General features: G+C 41.8%; 1 protein-coding gene across 1 annotated transcript in view; it reads left to right on the top strand.

Annotated features, from left to right (window-relative positions):
* TMEM132D (transmembrane protein 132D) overlaps positions 1-15,373 on the top strand; it is a 779,160-nt gene that overhangs the window by 368,177 nt on the left and 395,610 nt on the right. The window contains exon 3 of the mRNA XM_083150539.1: positions 2,119-2,262. Within this exon, the coding sequence (XP_083006665.1) occupies positions 2,119-2,262 (144 nt within the window). The remainder of the gene's footprint in view (positions 1-2,118; positions 2,263-15,373) is intronic.

A 15,373-nucleotide genomic window follows, 5' to 3' on the forward strand; every position in this document is an offset into this window, starting at 1 on the left:
AAAAGTTTGGGGTCACCCAGGCAATTCTGTGTTTTAATTAAAAACTGACTTTTATTTATCAAATGAGTTGCAAAATGAATAGAACATATAGGACCTTATTCTAATTGATTCGGTCCTCCGTGTGTTCGCATGGAGGCGAGATGGTGTGCATCTGCGCATGCGCAGACACATTTCTGCGCATGTGCAGACGCAGGGTGTGTGCACCAACGGTTTGCCGGGTTCACGCACCCTACACAGGCACCCGTGACTCGCGTGTGTGTGTGGGGGGGGGCTGTTTTAGGACGGTGTATATCTGCTCACTAGTCAGGGAATGTACACAGCCTAGCCAGCAGGTCTGAATCAGGCCGAAGTAAAGAGGTTGTATAGTATTCTTGTATTGCTGAGGGCTTGGTTCCAGAACCAGGCTATACAATATAGTGTAGATGTGTCTTTGCCTAGCGTGAAATAATCAAACATATTTCTCTTTTGGACAGAAGCTTTATGGGCCTAGCTGACTTTTAATTGACTATTAGCGTGCTAATAACCCATACTGATGTATTTTTTTCACAGTGACTGTTTACTGTGCATTAGTCATCATATTCCATTAGTAAATAATTCCTTATTAATTATTACTTTGCCTGTTTGCATATTCTATGACATTTAAATGTGACAGATTTCCGGGGCTAAAGAGAAAATTATCATCTGCAATTCCCCTATGGGGGTTGAATCTGGCCTAGTCATGGAAATGTATTTTCTTTCCATATGGGGTTAACTAATGCCAACAACAGGGGAGCTTACCCAGAGATGTATCAGGCTGACACTGAGCCAATAATGCCTCTTAGCAACGCTGAACCGCATATGGTACAAAGAAAATATACATAACCAAGGGCAAGAGCATCCTTTTACAGGGAGATGCCAAATGCAGTAGACTACTGAGGACTACTGCACTAGCAAATAGGAGACATTTTATGCATGTCATACAAATTATATAGATATGAGTATTGTATGTATGAATTCTACCATAATATAGCATCAAAAAACAAAGAGTCTGATTCCAAATTATACGCAAACTATCAATGGTGGGTGGACGGAGCATTACCATGTTCACAATAGGTCCTGCATTGTCATTCACAGCACCCTGAAGCTGTAGCATGATTTAGTGGACAAAGAGCAGGCAGCAACGGGGACTGTTCTACAAAACAGGTGCATGTTGCTTTCATGGCTAGGTTCTGCACCTTCCTGGCACTGTCATAAAAGTTCCGGTGGTCATTCAGCCTAAGCTTAAGGCCCATACACACTGGTCGAACTGAAAGTAGCTCACTTTTGAGGTTTTGAGCTACTGTAGTTTCAGCTCATAATCCCCCAGTCTGCATGCCTTGGCAATGAGTGGCGAGCGCTGATGCACACTCCGACATCATTCCCGGCCAGCCCCGTCTGTCAGGCTGTTTTACCAGACAAGTCAACCGCTTTCCATAGTCTTGTATTCTGGAAAGTGGTTCTCCCATTGTGATCATCGCTGGGAAGGGTGCAAATCGCTGAGTGTATGCACTGAGCGATTTTCCACCTAGTGATTTTCACATCATCGCTTCTCAAACACGTTGGCCAAAAACATCGGGTGTGTATGCGGCTTTAGGCTTACCCCGTTGGCTGATGACTGTGACCAATAGTAATCCACTGCTGGGTCTTGCCTGCAAGGCAAATTTCCTAGCATTGGCAGAGTAGTTCCAGTGCTCATTTTGAGTAATCTCAGGTTTACTCAGATGGCCGATGCCTGAATCGTTCTTAATGTCAATGCAGTGGCTGCCGCTGATGCTGTCAGAAGGCATCTTTTGTCTTCAGATGCCTCCTACAGCATTAGCATATTTTTGACGCAGCAGTAATGCAAACTGCATCTATCTCTAAATGACGCCCAGTGTACAAAAAATTGCCTAATTTAGAGGAATAGAAGAACTAAAGACCAACAAATCCTCTTATATTTTGCATACTGTAAACTCACAACCGAAGCCACATTAGTGTTCTGAACTTTGTAATGTTTAATTTGCATAAATGCATTTTTACAAATGTAAATATGTTTTGTACATCTACTTTACTTCATTTGCCTGAATTCCATTAAATCTCTGTTAATTTGTTTTTTTATAGGGCAAAGGTCACAGAAGGTATAAATCTATTTCATGTGAGGACCAGTTCACATCTATGGGACGTGAAAGAAAACATGGATTTTCCAGGCAAATTGTCACCGGTCATCATTGACTGTCAGAGAAGATATCCCATCTCAGAGAGCAGGTACAACCTTTTGTGTACTTTTGAGTACTGTAAATTATGATTTTTGCAAATGGATTCATTTTTTAGATTATTATCCTTATTTGAAACTTGGATTACAGCATAACTATTTACATTGTTATTTGAACAATAAGATTGTGTCTGTAGCATGTACTGATGTTGATCCATGTTTAGCCAGTGTCTGTGGTTACCAGTCATCTGCATTAGCTGGGTTATGTGTAATATGTTATTGAGAAATATGGGTTGGTGACCTTAACTCTCCCCCCACCCCTAACCCACCCTTCAACCTCCACAGTCTAACCCTACCCCTCCACCTGTATCCTAATACTAACCTTTCCCCCACCCCTGTAGCTTTATCCTAACCAACCTTCACCGCCTGCCGCCTAACCCTAACTCTCACCCCAGTAGCCTTGCACTTACCTCCCCGGAATCATTGCCAGTGGTAAACCTCTTGCATCTTGCATAATATGGTACAAACCATATGGGTGAATGAGGACACATCTGTAAGCATTGTATTCATCAAACTGGAACTTGTACTTAGTACAAATGCAGTTTCTGCCAAAAATACATGGCTGACTTGAGAAATAGGCACTGTCTTGTGGAACGGCAGTGGCTAACCACTATGGGTGCAGCTGCTATGGGGCCCAGACTGCTTCCAGTGCCCACATTCCCTGCACCCATTCACACTGCCCATCCCCCAGTAAAAATAGTCCTTCTCTGGGGCCATAAAGGAGCTGATCCATCAGGTGCAGAAAAGCCCATCTGGATGTCCACATTGCAGGCCTGCTCATGAAGAACCACCTTCCATCACTATGCTCAGTGTGGCAGCCAATGGAAAGTGTAGGATGGCAGTGCTGAATGAATCCATGGACTCCACATGGCCGCTGCAGATGGAGGGTCTGGCCGAGTGCCAGCTGCAAAAATACAGATTTTAGGTCTTGGGAGATGCTGCATAGGGCCATGTGACCACTGAGGTGAAGCTGCATACCTTGTTGTGGGGCTTCCTTCCTGAATTTGGGCATGCAAACTTACTGTTGGCCCTGCATAACAGGGGAGCTGAAGAGGTTCTGTCAAGACTTGATTGATGCTCTGAAAACTGGTGGATTGTTGTGTGCTTGGGTGCAGGATGACAGTTACTAGGACATCACTAAACTGCTGGGCGCCAAGCAACTAAAAGAGGCCATGGCCACAAGTAACATTATAGCCTGGGAACTGTACCCTGCCTGTCACTGCCTGGTGTACATGAACATCATAGTCCATGGACACACCAGTTGTGCCAGCTTTACCACAACTAGAACAGCAAAGCTGAACGTGGCCGTAACTGTATTTTTGGCTGATATTTAAAGTAAATAGGGTGTCTGACAGTTCATTATATTGGACCTTATTCTAGTTAATTCTCACAGGGGAGTGATGTTTTGTGACAGCGCATGTGCATAAACTTTTATGCGCATGTTCAGTCTCTTGGTAAGAGAATTGCTTATTTGCCAGCCTGTTCACACCTAGCAGTGTGGGTGGGGAGCATGGCGGCAAGGGGCTGCACCCATAGGAACGTCCAGCGTTTCATGGGCGTCCCCATGAAAATGCTTAGCGTCCCATGTAAATGGGCTGCTGATGTGGGTGAGAGGGACGGGCAGCTGACATCAGTGGATGTCAGCTGCCTGTCCTCTTCTCATACACGGAGCATGCAGATCTAAGACACCATAGATCTTTTAGCTCTTGCAAAATAATTGGATTGTCGGCAACCATCAAATTAATTTGTCCCCGCACGCAAGGCTGCGAATGGATGTTTATGCTTAACAGCCATTTGCATGCATGCTGGGATATACAGCGTGTGAGCGGGGGAGGGCGTTCGTGCGGGTGGCGGTTTGTGTGTCAACCAGAATAAGGTCCATTGTCCCATGATATATCTGTACATATTAAACATTCCTCCCTATAATCGTCTCTTTTCCAGTGTAAATATTCCTAATTTGGCTAATCTGTCTTCATATCTTAATGACTCCAATCCTTTAATTAGCTTGGCTGCCCTTCTTTGTCCATTTTGTAGTGTGGAGCCCAGAATTGTACTCCAAATTCTAGATGAGGTCTAACCAGTGCCATGTACAGTGGCATAATTATTTTGGTGCTGCCTTGTATGCCATATGGTTCCAGGGTGCTGCTCTGTCTGTCTGGATCGGAGGTAGTCCTGTAGATCATGTCATAGGCATATATATCTTCTAGTGTGTACTGTGTACCCAGCATTAAACAGAGGTTCTCAATTACTGTATTTCATGTTAGGGACTCATATTAATGGTTCCAATTAGTTTCAAACTTAGTTTTGATTTATTAATGTTCCATATTGTGTGATTATTACAATATGTGCATTCGTTGTACAGGATTCTTTTTCTTTATTTTGTAAAGGTTTTATCATTATTAATTTTGCAATGTAAGGGCAGCAGAGGGTTATCGCAAGATTGTTAGAATGGAGTTTCATTGATTTTGCATTGCAAAATGAAATCTCAGCTTTCCATTGCACAGCAGCACTAGATAGGCCAGGAGCTCCTGTGATGCACAGTAACTGAATAAGGGCCCAGTATGGAGTCTCATGTTGGCTTACAGCCAGGAAGCTGTCTGGCTTGCCAGGCAGAGGCATGCTGTTGGCACAAAGGTTAGCATAGCTGTCTCCCACAGTCCTACTGATAAGATAAAATGAGTTTGTACTATAGTGTGTATGCTCCACTGGGGCAGGGGCTGATGTGAATAACAAATAATTCACTGCACAGCCCTGCTTTGTAAGTTGGAATTAATAAAGTGTAATAAAAGTAAGGATGTGCACCGGGCACTTTTCGTGTTCCGTGAAACACGTTTTGGCTCTGTATCTCGGGCAGTGTTTCGGATCTGGACCTGTTCCAAAACACCACCATTTTCGTGTTTCGTGTTTTGGGTTCTGATTTTTTTTTTTGCTCCTAGGTTATTATTAACCTCAATATCATTAATTTCCAATCATTTCCAGTCTATAGGCCACGCCCCCAACACTTTAGAGGAGGGTAAAAAAACTCTAAACTCAGCAGCAGGACACACCTACAGCATGTGCTTTGCTGACAGTAGGCTCACAATGAGCTCACATGCTGTCAGTGAGATGCTCATGCTGAACCTGCTATCAGCACAGCACATGCTGTAGAAGTGTGTGCTGCTGTTGCTACCAGGGAAGGATGGAGGTGGAAGGGAGGGGTTGGACCAGGGCCCCTCCAGCAAGCCTGGACCCAAGTAATTAGTACCAGCTCCCCCCCCTCTCGGCTGCCCTGCCCACCCTTATGTTGCGTAAATAGGACATGCACACTTTAACAAACCAATCATTTCACACGACTGTGGCTGAACTGATTGGTTTGTTTGGGCCCCACAAAAAAAAAAAGAAGCAAGTTACCTCTCCCTGTAATAACTGGCTCTATAGAGGCAAGATGTCATCCTCATCCTCATCCAATTCATTTTGATGAACATCATCTTCTCCACATTTTGTGGAAGTAACCTTCTACACTGCTCACTGAGCAGGTTCCCCGCTGCACTAAAAACTCATTCAGAGTACACACTGGAGGATAGAGCCAGTTTGACTTTGTACAGGGGCTTCCAATCTGCCTTTTTTTTTTGTCCTGCCAGTACAGGTAAGGACTGTCTGACATGTCTACTTGCATGCTGTCACCAAAGTAATCTCCCACCCACAGTGATGGGAAGGTCGGACATCGCAACCACCAACACCCTTTAACTCTTCTTGTGATACCGTGTCTTTAGAAGGCTGAGTTGTTTGCTGTATTTTTGTTGACAGCTTAACTCTCTTTACATTTCTAAGGGGGGGGGGGTAGGAGGATGAGGAGGAGGGCTGTGATCGTCGTCTGAAGCTGGACCACTAGTCAAGAATATAGGCCTAGGCCAGGCCCTTAGCCGTTCCTTGCCACTCCATGTGGTAAATGGCATATTGGGAAGCTTACGTTTCTCCTCCAAGGATTTACATTTATTTTTTTCTTAAACGTGCTCAACTTGCCTTTTTGGATTTCACAAGCCCACGACGATGACATCGGGCATCGGCATTGGCAGAAGACGATAGTATTTCATCATTATGTTCTATGTCTTGAATAGTGGCAGCAGCTTCAGCACTTGGAGGAAGTGGTTCTTGTACTATTGGAGCCTCCATATTTTGGTTCTCCATTATCTTTCTGGAGTACAGCCACACAGCAGCAGAGACACAGAAAATGTAACCCTTATTGTAAAAAAAATGGTTTCTTATTTTGCAGCACCGATGTTCACACAGGTGAGGAGACTTGTACTAACCTGGCCTGTTCCAGCTTACACAACAGCAGACACAGAAAATTTTAAAGGATTATTAACAAGTCATTAACCCCTTTATTGTCAAATAAAAATATTTTGCAATTTGCACCAACATGCGGCCTGCACAGGAGAGGTGAGACTTGTAGTACCCCCTCCCGGCTTACACACACAGCAACAGACACAGAAAAATTTTCAAGGATTATCAAGAAGTCAGTAACCCCTTATACTCCATATACTCCATATACCATCGGTGGTGGACTGTATATGGAGTTTTAAAAGGAGACAGTGGACCCAGGATCTGAGGACGAAAAAGTGCCCACCAGCAGTGCCTTTGCGGGACCGTGCTTTAAGTGCAGTTGGAACTGGTGACATCTCAGTTCCCACAGAATCTGGTAATCCTCAGTCTCTGCTTTGTTCAGGACATTTATGCACTTTATTCACAGTGCTTCATCGTTTTAAAATATTTTAGAATTGTTTCAACTGATGTTTTATCAATTGTATGTGTTATACTGCTATTAAATCATGTATTTGTGAATGACATACTTCACTATCTTATGCATTTACTCTTCCACATGTGCTGAGTGAACTGGAAACATCAGCGCAGATTCAGGATTCCAAGCACATGATAAGTGTCTTTCCCAATTTTTGTTTATATGGTGTTAAATCTCTTAGACTGCAGTGAACATGGCACCCACCCGTACATATAGTGACGTTGTCCGAATCCCAACAGCGGGACCTCACGGGAGCTGGAAAGGCGAGCTCCGAGTCTGGGTGGGAAAACCCGTACAAGTTCATGAATGCGTTCGGATAGGGGGGTGTTCGGGGGGTGTCCGGCTTCCTGGAATCCGGATGCGCTCATCTCTGAATAAAAGGAAATCTGGTGCACTTGTGTTCTGGTAATGAATAAAGTCCTCCTAGTATTGTCGTCTTATTGCTTGTTAGCCTTGACCATACCTCCCAACATCTAAAATCAATGGAGCGAGACAGAGAGCGCCGAATTTTGCCCCATTTTCTGCCACTGTGGAGGCATGCCCAGCAGCTCTGTAAGCACCTGCCTGCAAGTCTGCAAGAATAGATGCTCTGTGCATGCACATTATACCTCACAACGGAATGCCCATTACACATGAAGCAACACACCGTAATGCACATTACAGATGATGCAACACACTGTAATACCATTTACACATGATGCCACACACCTTAATGCCCATTATACATTATGGCACACACCATGATACCCATTACATAATATGCCACGTAAGTGCCACTTACCCACATGCTCATTGCTAGGAGTTTATTTCACAATGCCAGGGACTTCATGCTTGATGTCAGGGGCTTCACGCCCGATGCTAAGAGGGTTCCATTCTTGTTACCATGGGGGATTACATGCTGGTTGCCAAGAGGGTTTCATGCTTGTTACTATGAGGTATTACATGCTCATTGCCAAGGGGGTTTATTCTCACGGTGACAGCCGCCACAATGGATGCGCCGTGGCCACCTGTCCACCCAGCAGACTGTAGCTGCTGGTACCCAGCGATAGGGATAGGGTGGGGAGATGACAGGCTGGGCCAGGGGTCAGGGTGAATAATATGCCTTGAGTAGTGTGGCTGGGATCCCCTGATGATTGTTTTCTCCCCTCCCTGCAGCAGAGATTCCGCAGCCATTCACTGCAGCACAGAGGAGACTGGCACTCAGCGATAGAGAAAGTTGGGGAGATAACAGGCTGGGCCGGGGGTCAGGCTACATTGTGCCTCCCGCTGTCATTTATTTATTTAAGCTCTGTCGCAGCCGCCCACCCACCGAGAGAATGGCAGTGAGGTGACAGTCAGGTGACAGCTGGATGAGAGTGCAGAGCGGTGAACTGCCTATGCCCGGCAGTCTTCAGAGCGGGTTGAGGCTGTTTGAAATCTAACGCAGGAAGAATGTCAGCCAATCAGTGGTCTCGCAACCCAGCAAGAGATTTCAAATAGCCGCAACTTGCTGAAGACTGCCGGGCAAGGGCAGTTCACCACTCTGCACTCTCTGCTCTGAAGACAGCCGGGCAGCACGGGCAGTTCGTCGATCTCTGCCGGCTGTCACCTGGCTGTCACCTCTCTGCCATTCTCTCGGTGGGTGGACGGGCGGCCGCGACAGAGCTTAAATAAATAAATAAATGACAGTGGGGGGCACAATGCACCCTGACCCCTGGCCCAGCCTGTCCTCTCCCCACCTTTCCCTATCGCCCGGGTGACAGCAGCTACACAGTCTCTTGTGTGCTGCAGTGAATGGTCATGGATTCTCCATCTCAGCTGCAGAGAGGGGAGAAAGGAAAAAAAAAGTTCAATGCTCGAAGTGCCGTTATTTCATACCGTTGTATATCGGTCCACTTCGAGCACTGCCCCAAAATATATTTAGAATAAAAGGGGTCTACAAACAATTCCAAGTAATTTTGGAACCAAAAGTTCCAAAATAAAGTTCCCGAAAGTTCCCGAAAAGTACGAAATCCTTCAGTTTTTTCCAAATAATAGTTACAATGTCATAAATGGTATTTTCATTACTGTTCCATAATATATTTTGGTTTCCCTGTACTCACGACATTCCATAAAATACATAAATGGGGAAGATAGGATCTGCAATCGTGAAAAACTGTTTATTAATTAAAATGAGTCACAAGATAAGATAAATGGTATAATAGAAATGATATCCACCACAAATATAAATTCAAGGCATACCAAATAAAATGAGTATAAAAGAATACACCTACAGTATACTCGCATGCATATGTTTCCACACCTCCCATGAACAGGAATCTGTGGTGCAATGTCCTTACAGGATAGTGGGGCAGATGTATTAAGCCTGGAGAAGAGATAAACTGGAGATAAAGTGGAGATAACATGGAAGAGATAACGCACCAGCCAATCAGCTGTGTTTGAAATATGACAGTTGGGATCTGATTGGCTGGTGCGTTATCTCCTTCCACTTTATCTCCAGTTTATCTCTTCACCAGGCTTAATACATCTGCCCCAGTGTTCCTTACTAGTAAAATTGCATGTGTTACTTCTCTGGCAGAATCACCAACGTGTTTCAACTCAAATGAGTCTTTATCTTGACTTTTACTCTAATGCGTAGTGAGATATTAAGGATTAATAAGTTATTTATTATTGCTTTGTTACAGGTAAAATGCTGACACTGTACTCCACTTATATACAGTTTATTTTGCACCATTTAAGTAGATTCACATCCAATTTTTAATGGAAAGCGATGTTAATGGAACACATTACATTTCAGAACACATATAGCCAAAGAAATACATTTAGAACTGGTAAAATGCAAAGTCAATAATGCTAATGATTTTGTTGACACACACTAATGAATATCAGAGATTAATCAGACTATTAGCACATTGCACATAAGTGTAAGTTATTGCCAGGGACATTTATCTGGTGGCACTGTAGTAGGTAAATCTATATAGCATTTAACAGATGGCATATTCTAAATTTGTTATCAAAAATATACTCTCAAATGTTCTTTTACATTTTCTAGGTCTTCATTTAAACTTAATATCATATGATAAAGCACCTCCTGTATGGTAGGGTTACACAACATTGGTAGGAGAGCCAATTTGGAAGATTGTACTAAATTTCTTTAGGAACAGAGAAAATATAGAAACATAGAATTTGATGGCCGCTAAGAAAAAGTTGGCCTATCTAGTCTGCCCTAAACATATGTCATTCACACACTTATACACTTAGGTAAATAGTTGTTGGGAGCCAATGAACTTGCCAGTATTTTTGAATTATGAAAACAAACCAAGAGAAAACGCATGCAACTGTATTATATCACATCATATACTAGGTATGTTATATCTCTCATTAATGGAAAAAAGCACACAAATGGAAAGACTATGTACCATGAGATGGGATGTTGATCTTGTATGTAGGCCATGTCAAGTAGGTAGTGAGCTTTGCCCCTTTTATGCAACTACATAGGCTTCGTCACCTTTGTTCTAAGGGTTGTCAAATTTGACTACCGCCCTCCAAATGCCTAGACCTGCCTAGTGGTGGCGCCGGCCCTGTATTGACATGATTCAGATCTCCCTGTTCTCCCAGAGGGGAAACAAAAAGTAAGTATTCTGGGCTCATTTGTGAGATAATACATGTCTTTGTACATTCCTCACCTTTACAGTAACACATTACCCCCCTCACCTCCTGAGAAACCATCCTTATCACCTCTTTTGTAAAATATTCTCAATCAGAGATGCCATCAGAAATAGTGGGTGAGAATCAGAAAGTGAGAGATTTGGGAAGAAATCTCCAGGTTTTTTAAAGCGGCAATCATTTACACTCCAAAAGCAGTTTGAATTTGCAGTGTAAATGATTGCCGATTTAAAAAAAACCTGGAGATTTCTTCCCAAATCTCTCACTTTCTGAATCTCTCATCCTATTAAATCTCACCCAGTGTGTCCCAGTACAAATGAAACTAACCGGACCCCTTCACTCTTTCTTCTCTCCTCACATCCTGTTTTTTTTTTAAAATGTATTTGGACAAATAATTTACTCCTCTCCCATTAAAATATATTCAGGATATAAAATAAGTTAAAACAGTTAGTGGTACTAAGCAGAAGTTTAACCAGTTTTTTAAGTGAGGAGGATGTGCAAAGTATAAAAACCAACCAACCAACTCTAATGTTGCATTAAAATGTTGAGCTACAAATGTAAGATAAAAAAAATCAAAAATATTAAGTATAACCATAAAATGATAAATTGAACTGGATCTAAAATTGGGATGCTTGATTATAGTAATTGTTATTCTAAAAATGACGAGCTATAACATAATCACAAATAATGACAGCACATAACTGCATATAAATGCAACAATCAAAATAACATCTGCACATTAGTAGGAAAGTATTAAAAACTTCAATGGAGCAATGACGTGAGCATATTGTAGAAGCACCAATTTGCCATATCCTTAGTTTGCTAGGCAGTTACTCTAAGCCAGGGGTGGGCAATTCATTTCTATAGGGGGCCACGTGAAAAATCTGAACAGTGGCAGAGGGACGAACCTATGATAACTTGAACTTAATTATGCTCAATATTAATTTTCTCCCATTATAAAAAAAGCAGCAAATTATATATTTTGATAAGATGCTACTGGTAATCAGAAGTTTAAAACATAGAAAAAAAAATTCATTATTGTAGGCAGATCAATTCATTTTACTTATTTAATACTCCAGCAGCCATCACATGTGGCGGGGTGCAGTCCGGGCAGCGTGCCACTGAATGCGCATTGGTGGGGGTGGCAATACAGCAATGTGCTCCTTAGGGCAGTCGCCCGGCGTGGCTGCTCCAACCTAGCGTGCCTAGAGCCAGCCCTGGTCATAGCACACAGGTGGAGGGCAGCGGGCAAGTTCAGATCGGGTTGTGGCCGTAGTTTGCCCACCCCTGCTCTAAGCAATACTGAAATTACATCCAAAACAACCTAAGCCTATATTTACCAATACTTCAGTCCCTGTAGGGAAACTAGGCATATTATATTACATACCTGCGTCTTCAACGTTCTAAATATCATATTTGTATTATTGGAGTCAAAACTGTGGAGTATACTCGAACAGTGGTTCTCAAATTCGGTCCTCAGGACCCCACACCGTTCACGTTTCCAGGTCACCTGGCAGGAGGACAGGTGTATTCATTACTGACTGACACATCGTAAAATATCCACAGGTGGCGCTAATTATTTCACTTCCACTTCACAGCCCATTGGCTGCACCATTAGTGTAAATTTGCAGTAGTGACTAAGGGGTTTATTCTAGTTCACTCTTTCTGACAAAATTCTTCTTAGATGGACAAAACCATGTGCACTGCAAGGGGGCAGATGTAAAATGTGCAAAAAGAATTCGATTTGGTGAGTTATTTTGTTTCTGTGCAGGGAAAATACTGACTGCTTTATGTTACACTGCAATATAGATCTCACTTTGAAGAAAAACCCCACCCAAATCTAATTCTCTCTGCACAAGTTACATCTGCCCCACCCGCAGTGCACATGGTTTTGTCCATCTAAGAAGGATTTTGTCAGAAAGAATGAACTAGAATAACCCCCTAAATCACTCCATGTATCATTCGCTAGTACAGTATGGGTATTAACAGCCTGATTCAGGCTTGTTCAGAAGAGAATGAATTCTGCCCCGTTTTGATGGTGGGAGGTCTGCAAATGCTTGTATTTGCACATGTGCAAACCCCCTTGAGGATTGAGTTTGGGAACCACTGCTATACAAGAAGGTCGTGTTGCGAAAGTGTTCTTAATAAATGTGAAAGTTACATTTCAAAATGTGAAAATAATTAATTAAAATAAGACAAATATAAATTACAACTGTGAAGCCAAAGTATTCTTATCTCTATAATAAATATGATGCATTTTTATTGTTGTGTGATGAATCCACAAATATACCGTCTACATGTTTTATATCCATATGCGTTTTGTAGATGAAGAAATAAAGGTCAGTACAGTATTTGTCTAGACCAATGAGTCGGTCAATTGAAAATCGTTTACTATGGTATCTACGGTGAAGCATATGGCTGTTTATTAACTGTATAAAAAAAACATCATATTCCTATCTTCGCACATTCCATCGTCCTTTGAATACTCTGTTATTTAATGGAATAAATATGCAAAGTGAATGTTTATGTATGATTACTTTCTTCATACATGCGCTTCCACTTTATTATTTCTCAAATTATTTATGGGCCATTTGCATTTTGTTTAATTACTCTTAAAACTAAAACTAAATCTCATCACTGGAATGCAAAAGGTATATTTGTTAAGCAATTTGAGTTTCGCTGCTTGATGGTTTAACATGGATCAGAAAATATTATTAATAAAACTAACTTACTGTGAAAAGTGTAATTTTCTGCAGCAAGGAGACACTCTTGGGATGGGTACGGTGATCAGTGTGCCTCACACATTGCAAATAAGATCCATAAACATACTTCTCTAAATGCTTTTTCGCTTGATAAATTCATTGTAATACAATTAACTTACAATTATTTTGCAAAGCATGAATTATATTTGATATATCTAGAAAGTAGCTACACAATTAGTATATGTGAAAATAATTTCAAACAGTTTTTCTGCTTTTGTTTTCTCTGTAATTATAAAACAATTATGTTACCTTATATAAAATTGCACCATATGAACTAATTTGCATAAATGCAATATAATATTAGTTGGATAGTCATTATCATGGTAATCAAAATGTAAGCTGACACTGTGATTGCAAGTGTGCAGGTGACCTGGGGCCCACAGTTAATGGAGATACCATTGGCCGGTGATAAAAACAAGACACTTTATGACTTCACCGAGCTTAATGCATCTGGCCCAATGTGTGACATTATGGGGGAAATTTACTAAAATGTGAAATACACTTCACAGGTCTTGTTTCTATGGGCAACCAATCACATCCTGTCTACTATCCCAGGGCTGGGCAATTGCGGCCCTCCAGATGTTGATGAACTACACATCCCAGGATGCTTTGCATTAGTTTTGCTATGTGGCCATGCTGAAACTGATGCAAGGAATGCTGGCATGTGTAGTTCATCAACATCTGGAGGGCCACAATTGCCCAGCCCTGTTCTAGAGGGTAATAAAGAAATAAGAAGTTGCTTCTGATTGGTTGCCCATGCAACATGACATGTGAAGTGTATTTCACATCTTAGTAAATTTCACCCTATGTATGAGTATGCCAAGGCTTACTTATATTGGTTCTCAGTTGTTTGCTATTTTACTCAGACTAGTGGCCAAGTCACACACAGCTTCTGCATACACCACCAGTACTAGTGTCCAGGCACAGTACTTTATTCAGTAGTATATTCAGTGCAAAACTGTGTGGTGGAACACATGGCGTGGCTTACAAGAAATGTCTGTGGTGTGCCAAATAGGCTATTTGGTGTGATGTGGTGTAGTGTGAGGTGCTAAAGCTGTAGCAGGCAGAGTATTTATTGTATCCTTCTTTCCCTGCACCTAGTCTGTTAGTGAATACATAAAATACAGTTTGACATAAAGAATTACATTGTTCTGATACAAGCAAGTTAATGTTTTACACATTGACCTGGTTATCATTCATTATGCTGTAGTATTGCAACCTGTGCTCCCTGGCAAAGTTTATTAACGATAAAGCCCACTAGCTTCCAGAGTGTAGAATGACCTCAGCATCAGTAGCCTTCTAGCAAGCAAAGGATTCACACACTAAAAAGGCTCTTAGCTTTAATGACTGGCACTAACTGCAGATTCGATCCAGAGATGCATTTAAGGTTACATGAATTGTCCCATTGGTGCCTGAGAAAATCTTTCAAACAGGTGATTCTTTGACTTGCACAAATTGATCCAAGGTAGATGTCCTAGATATGACACAAATATATTATGCATATTTTTTCGGTGGTGGCATGATATGACCTCATGGCTTTTAGTAGTAAAATACCTTTATTTTAACAGTATTTTCAAAAATAAAAAGACAGTTGAGAAACATTTTTTTGAAATCCCAGTATATTATCTAATATTTTCTGAGTCCAATTGTAAAGTAATACCAGAAGCAATTGTTGGAACTAATGCAGCTCTCACTGAACCACAGTATGCAGTTTTTACATATCTAACAATGTTTACTGCAGTCAGTTGGTGAGATGTACTGTAGATTATTTATATATATATATATATATATATATATATATATATATATATATAGACTCCGTGTGTCGGCACTCTCTGGGATACACTGGTTACTTGCCGGGTGCCTCCTGAAGAAGCTTCTAATGTAACAGTCACAGCAGTGGCACTGCATAAAACAGAA

The sequence above is a fragment of the Crinia signifera genome, chromosome 1 (assembly GCF_055691185.1).
Source record: "Crinia signifera chromosome 1, ASM5569118v1, whole genome shotgun sequence".
In the NCBI taxonomy this organism is placed as follows: domain Eukaryota; kingdom Metazoa; phylum Chordata; class Amphibia; order Anura; family Myobatrachidae; genus Crinia; species Crinia signifera.